The sequence below is a fragment of the Hordeum vulgare genome, chromosome 6H (genome assembly GCF_904849725.1).
Source record: "Hordeum vulgare subsp. vulgare chromosome 6H, MorexV3_pseudomolecules_assembly, whole genome shotgun sequence".
Classification (NCBI taxonomy): Eukaryota; Viridiplantae; Streptophyta; class Magnoliopsida; order Poales; family Poaceae; genus Hordeum; species Hordeum vulgare.
The window spans coordinates 551,276,670-551,284,649 of record NC_058523.1 but is presented as its reverse complement, the minus strand read 5'-3'; the positions used below and the strand labels follow the sequence as shown (position 1 = coordinate 551,284,649).

Genomic DNA, 7,980 nt, shown 5'->3' with positions numbered 1-7,980 from the left:
TATGGAGTCGTGTCCTGATAGGACACTTGTATCCTAGTCCTCTCATATATAGCGGGGGTAGACACACGATGTAACCCATGCCAACATAATAGCACGGGTGCGCGGGGGAGCCGGCGACGTGTGTCGGTGCCCGGGCGGCCGAGGTGCGGTATTGTGACGGTGTCACGGGGAGGAGCGCCCGTAGTCAGGCCCCGGGGATGTAGCCATATCGGTGAACCTCGTTAACAAATCTCGGTGTCGTGCTTGTGTGATTGCTTGGTCCTCGGTTGATCAACGAAGTGCCTCGAATTATTGTAACAAGTGGTATCATGAACAAGGTTCGAAGAAATTGTGGTTGTTAATCTAGAGACAAGGAAGAAAATATCTATGAAATTCTGCGGGATGATCATTGAAGCAGAAGGAAATTGGCGTGGATCGTCGATGAGTTGCTGCGGACACGGTCTGGAACAGATGGATTCGTGGTGATATTATTTTCAAGGAAGCAATCGGAAGCAGGAAGAGGATGCAGATCGGTTTTCAGCGGCGGCGTAACATACGTGCAGCCAGCGCTTCGGGGCTGATCGGATAGATTTGATCCGGTTGGGCACCTAGCGACGGTGGCACTCGGATCGCTACGGAGCCGCGTATGCAGGCAGACCAGCTAGGGCAGGCAGCGTGTCCTGTAGGGCAGCAGCATGTTGCCCAGGTTCAGGTGGCGTGAAGGGCAGGCAGCCCAAGCATGGGGCCTAAGACGTGAGGCTCTATCAGCTGGTGGGTAGGCCGGCGAGGCTGGACGAGGCCCAGGCGCGGTGCCGTTGTGTTGCAGATGGCTGGCTGTAAGTTGTGGACGTGGCGATGTACTGCATAGCTGTGACACGAGTTTTGTTGGGGAAAAAGGAATGCGTCTGGACTCATAGATGCACGTTGAATGCTGGTGTTGACCATCTTGAGCAAGGTCAGCGAGAGGCGAATCAGTCTAAACGCTACAAGCATGCATGGAAACATGATGGAGTTTGAATCTCTACGATTGTGTGCATATGGAAAGTCTACTACAGGGATTTCCTCATTGTCTCCTTGCTTGGTACACCTACAGTTTACGTACAAGATGACGACGTGCGTATATGGCTCGGAGGAGTCTGGAGCGCGTTGTGGCATACATATGGTGTCAAGTAATGCATGGGGATGTGCGGGCGGATATGACGCAAGGTGGAGCATGGTTGCAGTTCGATATTTTCGGCTGAGTCGGACTGGACTGTCTGACGGATCGACGTGATGTCGATCAAAGCAGAAGAAGGCGGTGATTTCAGCGACGACGACATAGGAGCGTGATGCTGATGGTGGTCGACTTCTGGGGCGTGGAAACACGTGGTGCAGGTCTGAGGGCTTGTGCGGCTTAAACAGACTATGACGCATGGTTGATTCAAGACAGTGCACACATGAGAGCTTGAAGTCGACAGGGCGCGAGGTAGCACGGCCAGCTACATGGAGTCATGTTGAAGGTGGAGCTGGAGTCTAGCGAAAGACTTCACTCTGTGCTGATGGAGGGGCTACGGCGTAAGAATTCGGAGAATCGTAGCCTATTTCAGTGGGATAGCGAGAGACACGTGGATTGGACTGTGTACCAGTCGTCTGATGGAGACGTGATACTCGGCATCGGTCGGTGATGATCGGTGGTTCTCTGCAGTGGGGGTTGAGTGGTGTGGGTTCGCGACCTTGGAAAACTTGAACATGACAGCAGAGGCTCGACGCGGTGATAGTGACGAGGTGTGCGGTAAGCACGGGACACAGCTACAGAACAAGGCACTGGTGGTCAGACATGTTGTCAGACAAAGTGTGTAAAGGGTGCTGAAGCAGTGTTGACGAGTACCAGATTGAAGTTGATGACTGGGTCTATCGGTGCTAGTTGATGGACAGGAGTTGACCATAAAGAATCTGAGAAAGTGACAGAAAGTCTAAATTGTCATAAGCGAAGAAAGTACATGGCCGCATATGTTGTGGTGTTTAGTGCACATGGGAAGGTGCATATGACAAGTACAGAAGGAGGCGGAGTGCTATAGCTTTGGGACATTGTCAGAGACTATCCGGGAAAAGGATGAGACAACTGCGAATTTGACTCCGGGGTGACACACGGCGACGGTGAAATTCTTTCAACTTTTAGATAGACGGTCAAGGAAGAGCGAGGATGTTAAGTTCAGATAACTCTTATACGTGGCATCCAATATGTGGGTTATTCACTTTCATGTAGGTCAGTGATCAGTGTGTGATGACGTTGAAGGGATAACTCTTATACGTGGCATCCAATAAGGAACTTAACTTTGCTCGAGGGTTGACTGTGAAGAAGACGAGAAGGGACTACAGTTGCAGGTGGAGTCACATGGAGTCTGGGAGTAGCAGTGGTGCTCATGGCGTATCTCAAGTCCAATGTACATGAAAGTTTGACCCATGGATGAACTCAAGGTGGCGGAGAATATTCGCCAAGGTGGAGTTTGTTAGAGTTGTGTCGAATATTCTTGTACAAGGTAGGTTACAGTTGGACTCTGATTAGTATTGTGTTTAGACAGGATATGGAGTCGTGTCCTGATAGGACACTTGTATCCTAGTCCTCTCATATATAGCGGGGGTAGACACACGATGTAACCCATGCCAACATAATAGCACGGGTGCGCGGGGGAGCCGGCGACGTGTGTCGGTGCCCGGGCGGCCGAGGTGCGGTATTGTGACGGTGTCACGGGGAGGAACGCCCGTAGTCAGGCCCCGGGGATGTAGCCATATCGGTGAACCTCGTTAACAAATCTCGGTGTCGTGCTTGTGTGATTGCTTGGTCCTCGGTTGATCAACGAAGTGCCTCGGATTATTCTAACACATCACTTGCATGGTTGCATGTTCAAACTTCAGGCCATGAGCAAGAATTCCATGTACCATTAGTTTACTGTATCACATGGGAACAGAGTGGAGACAAACTAAAACAAAAAGAGGCGCCACCATGCCTCAACTCCAAACACAAGATTTTTATTCTCACCAAAGAATAAAAAGCAACAACACTCGTGCACGTGAGAAGCATCATTCCCAGTCTTTGAAGTACTACAAATCAAACATTTACTATTACTTCATCAAGACATCTGCGGCTCATCATGGATAAACCTGGTTGGTTCATCGACTAAATCATCATGACACGGATTAACTGTCATTGACTGAACTCGGCCTTTGGACAAGTGAAACTATGACTACACAAGAATAGCACCACCACGACCACTGGGCCGCTCTGCTCACCAAGTCAGCTACTCTGCTACTCTGCTACTGCTAAAAAATGAGAAGCACACACTAGTTTTGCAATTGTAAATTAAACCTGGCTGTTTCATCAACACATCATCATCACACAGAGTAACAGCAATGTAGTACAGAACTTAGTCGTTGTTTCATCATCACATAATAGATTGACTGCCATCTACTGAACTTTAGTCCTTGCACAACTGAAAGTCTGAAACTGGGACTGGAAGAACTAGCTACCAGAAGTCTTCTTCTTCTACTGGTGCCACCACACAAAGCAGCAGACTACACTAGCTAACACTAACAGCAACTAAGCTAAGCAACACCTCCAGCATGCAAGAAAGCAAACAAGTTTGTTTCTTGCTACTACATTCCTTCCAAGCATCATCCACTTCCCTCCAAAATAACCAACCACCAATAACTGAATCGGTCACAAGGTTAAGAGTTACCCATTTTGCAGCCAGCTGAAACTGAATGTGGGATGATCAGAGCAGGATGTCGGCCTTGGATGGCAGCCTCCGGAAGAAGTTCATCAGCGGGGACGGCATCCGGCTGCGGAACCTCGGCGGGCGCATGGCGTAGAGGCCCCACAGCCCGATCAGCAACTTCATCGGCACAGCATAAGCAATGACCGCAGCAACAACACAGGCAACCGAGAAGAGCATCGTCGCCCTCGGGTCGCGCCAGCTGAGCACCGCCTGCATCCGCTCGCCCTGCGTCGCAATGTCACCGACCACCGTCTGCACCCTCCCCGCCACGCTGCGGAGGCGGTCGTACCTGAAGCGCACAGCATCGCCACGGCTCGAAGGGAACGTGTCGAACTCCTCGTCCAGCTCGTCGACGGTGGCCGCGTCCGCGTGGGACAACCGCATGTCCATGTGGGGCGGGTGCCTCGGGCGCACGCGGTACCTCCAGAGCCCGGTGATCGCCATCACCAGGAACGCCGTCGGCAGGATCAGCTCCGGCATCAGGACGAACACCAAGAACGTGAAGACGGCAACGCAGGAATGCACCGGGTAATGCCAGGAGCGAACCAGCTCGAACCACCTGCCAACCGCCATCACACCGGAGAGCACGGAGACAAGGCGAAAGAAGTTGGCCTTGCTGCGCCGCATGCTCCACAGATGTGAACGGTGATCCAGCATGTACTCGACGACCTCTTTGCCGAGTGGCGGCTCGGTGCGGCCAAGCCGGGCAGCGACGACACTCGTGGCCTGGAACCGCAGGCTCTCGACCTGCCGCACCAGCAGCGGCTCGATGTAGTGCATCTTGGGGAGCATCGGGCGAGCATAGGCATGGTACATGTTGCCGGCATTGCTGGAGCAGAAGCGCACGGCCAGGTGGAGCTCCCCCATCTTCTTGACACCAGACGGATGCAGCATCAGCAGTGGGTAGGCATGAGTGTACACCCTGTCGGTCTCCAGTGTCGAGAGCCTGATACGGACCTTGCCGATGCAGTTGTCACGGACGGCCACCGTGGTGTTGTTCCCTGATGCCGGCTTGTCCACATGGCAGTTGTCGAACACGCCGACGGTGATCACGGTGCAGGGGTCGAACACCTCCCAGGTGTACTGCTCGTTCCACCGGGGGCACACCGAGTCGACGACGGTGCGCGTGCGGATCCACTTCTGGCCATACTTTGCGACGCAATATGAATCTGCCGTCGCGCCCCTGCCATCGGCCCGGCCCTTCATTGGTATCAGTCCAGTGGCACCGAGCACGCCGAGCTCGAGCACCCCGACATGCGGGTACCACAGCTGCTTTGCCGTCGGCCGGAGATCACTGCTGTACGCCGTTGCCTCATCCAGAACATGGTAACCGCCGTCGAGACTTAGCCGGAGATGCACCCGGCTCCCGAACCTGTTCGGGTTGTTGACGGCGACATTGCCGCCGCCACCGGCGCGGTCCAGCCCAAACCACCTGGAGACAACAAGCTTCTCATCCCAGCGCCTCTCAATGGCAGACACCGGAACGACGAGGCGGCCGAGGATGTCATCCCTGCCCGGCGACACATGATCCTCCAGAGAGACCACCAAGAACTCCTCAAATGGCTCGGCAACCACAAACATCAGGTCCTCGTTCCAGAACGGGCTCGTCGGCCCCCGGTTCGCCATGATCGGCGACGCTCGTGTGCGCAGCATCTGGCTCCCAATCTGCGCGCGCACGAAGAGCTCCGGGTACCGGCCCGTCGCCATGGGGCCCTTGTCCATGGGGAGCAGGTCCTGCGCCTCGATGACGGACACACGGAGGTACCAGAGCTTGGGGGCGACGTACACCTTGGACTTGATGGATCCCAGGGGGCCGTGGCCCTGGACGCCGGCGGCCTTGGAGTGCCACGCCTCGGCGAAGGCCTCGTCGGCCTGCGTGCCGTACCAAACGGCGACCATCAGCTCCACGCTACCGCGCTCGCCCTTGCGGTCCTCCATGGCGTACCACTGCGGCGCCAGCGTGCTGTCCGGTGGCGCGCGGCGGGGCACCTCGGAGAGGTCGAACCAGATGCGGCCGACGTGGTCGTCGCTGCCGCGTGCGCGCACGAAGACCTCGACGAACGAGGACTGGATGGTCTCCTTGGAGAAGGCGAAGACCTGGTCCCACTGGTGCGCGGCGGCCGGCGGCGTGACGCCGCGGTAGTTCCCGAGCTTGACCTCCGCCACGGCCTCCCCGGGCGTGGCCACGCCGCGCGCGCGCACGACGCGCACGTACAGGTACTGCATCTGCTCGACCAGGTCGTAGGTGGCGCTCGCCTTGTCGGCCGTCAGCCCGCCGCCGAGGTGTGGCCGCGTCTCCTTGAGGGAGAAGTCCGCGGGCCCGCCGGGGAACATGGCCGGGACGGGGTAGTGGTCGGCGAGCATGACCGGCTTCATGGCCGCCGGCTGCGGCTGCGGCTGCGGCATGACGTCCATGGGCTGCTGGGGCTGCTGCGGCGGCTGCTGCGGCCGCGCGGCCACCACCGGCTGTTGGTGCTGGTGATGCTGGTGATGCTGCTGCTGCTGGTGGTGATGCTTCTTGCCCCCATTCACAGGCGGCGCGGCGACGACCTCGGGCCCACTCACCACCGCCTTGGCCGGCTTCTCCTGCTTGCCCTTGGCGACCACCTCCCCAGCCCCGGCGCCGGCGCGGTAAATCTTGAGCGTGATCTCGCCGCGGATATGCGAGAAGAGGCTGCGCTTCTCGAGCGTGAAGAGCTGCGGCACGACGGGCTCCCCAGGCGCGGGCACGCCGGCGGCGGGGACGCGCACCTTGCCGAGGAAGTTGCGGCCGTGGGGGCCGCTCCCGGAGGCGGAGGCGGAGGCGGCGCGGTCGTTGTAGACGGCGACGTCGATGGCGCGGTAGGGGAGGTCGTCGGGGTCGGCGACGGGGAAGACGAGGCGCTCGTTCCAGACGGGGTTGAGCTCCCTGGGCCTGGGCCTGGTGCGGCGCTTCTGGTGCTCGAACTCCACCTCCACGTAGGCCGACGAGGAGCCCTGCCCGTCCTTGGGCATCAGGTTGTGCGCCGCCACCACCTCCACCACCAGCCTCTCCGCCTTGGCCATCGCTCCCCTCACCAAGATTCAAACTCGCTCGGAGAACGGAGGAGGGAGAAGAGGAGGGTTCTTGCTGTGGGTTGGGGAATGGATGGATGGATGGCTATGCGGGGAACGAGGTGGTGGAGGAGGAGGCGGGCGCGCGTGGTGGAATCTCCATCATCATCGCAGTCGATGGGGAGGGGAGAGGGGGGTTGGGCTGCTGCTGCTGCTGCTCTGCTCGGTGCTGCTGCAGCTCGGGTGGTGGTGGTGGTGCTCTGCTGCGGTTGGCTTTGGCTTTGGGTGGTTTTTGAGGCGGGGGTTTTGGCGTTTGGGTTTGGGCTGCTCTTCAACGCGGCCATCTTTCTTCTTTGGAAGGCGGAAAAGTGGGGATTTGATATGCGAATTAACCCAGCGAAATTAATCCATTCATCAATTGGTACCAAGATCTCATAGTAACGGGCCTAACGGCTAATCAATCCGTGCTTCAAAAAGTCAGCCCTTCATCCAATTTTGGAGATTCAGCATCTCTTTAAAAAAATACTCGTTCTGTAAATTAATACTCCATCTGTAAAATATGAAGTTATCCTTGTTATTTTGCTAAGATAGATATGTCTCGTTTGGTTATGTTCCTCGTGAATATTAACTTGTGGTAAAATAAGAAATTATCTTTATTATTTTGTCAAATAGTTTCTATGCTTAATTGATTTTATTAAGATAGATATATGTTCTTTTTAGTTTAACTTTACCATTCTTGTTAGCCAGCACTTATCCTTCATGGCTTCAATAACAAGAAGTTTACTACCATCGTCTTGTATATTCCATCACATTGTGGAGTATGTGTGTTGGTTATTGTATTAGAGTCGATTTACATCTTATATTTCCATTTGACAACAGAAATAGAGTCATAATGATTATCAAACTAAATTCAACGAAGGACTCCACTACGGAGCGGCGCCGCACATGTGCGCTCCCGTGCGGCGGCAGGTTGCCAGCCTGGCCTGTCTTTTTTCAACTCTTCCTCCCGATCCCAGCAGCTTCTTTTTTTTGTCTCATACACTTGTTTCCATAAATATCTTCCCACACCACCATCAATCCCACAACCACCCCAGATCCCCCACCCCGTAATCCCTCCCGTCTTCTTCCTCCCTCCCCAATAGCCTCCACTGGCGTAAAAACAAGATCTGAAGGGCGGAAAACAACAGAACAAGCAGCAAAAAAGATGACATCT

The 7,980-nt window shown here is 55.5% G+C and overlaps 1 protein-coding gene across 1 annotated transcript; it reads right to left on the bottom strand.

Annotated features, from left to right (window-relative positions):
• Positions 1 to 3,332: 3,332 nt before the first annotated feature.
• LOC123402587 (FT-interacting protein 3-like) lies at positions 3,333 to 7,038 on the bottom strand. The gene has a single exon (XM_045096511.1). It carries the CDS (start codon positions 6,777 to 6,779, stop codon positions 3,732 to 3,734), a length of 3,048 nt encoding a protein of 1,015 aa, XP_044952446.1. The 5' UTR covers positions 6,780 to 7,038; the 3' UTR covers positions 3,333 to 3,731.
• Between the last annotated feature and the right edge of the window lie 942 nt (positions 7,039 to 7,980).

Excerpts from the sequence above, each read along its gene's own strand:
- LOC123402587 (XM_045096511.1), bottom strand. The coding sequence starts at position 6,779 with ATGGCCAAGGCGGAGAGGCTGGTGGTGGAGGTGGTGGCGGCGCACAAC.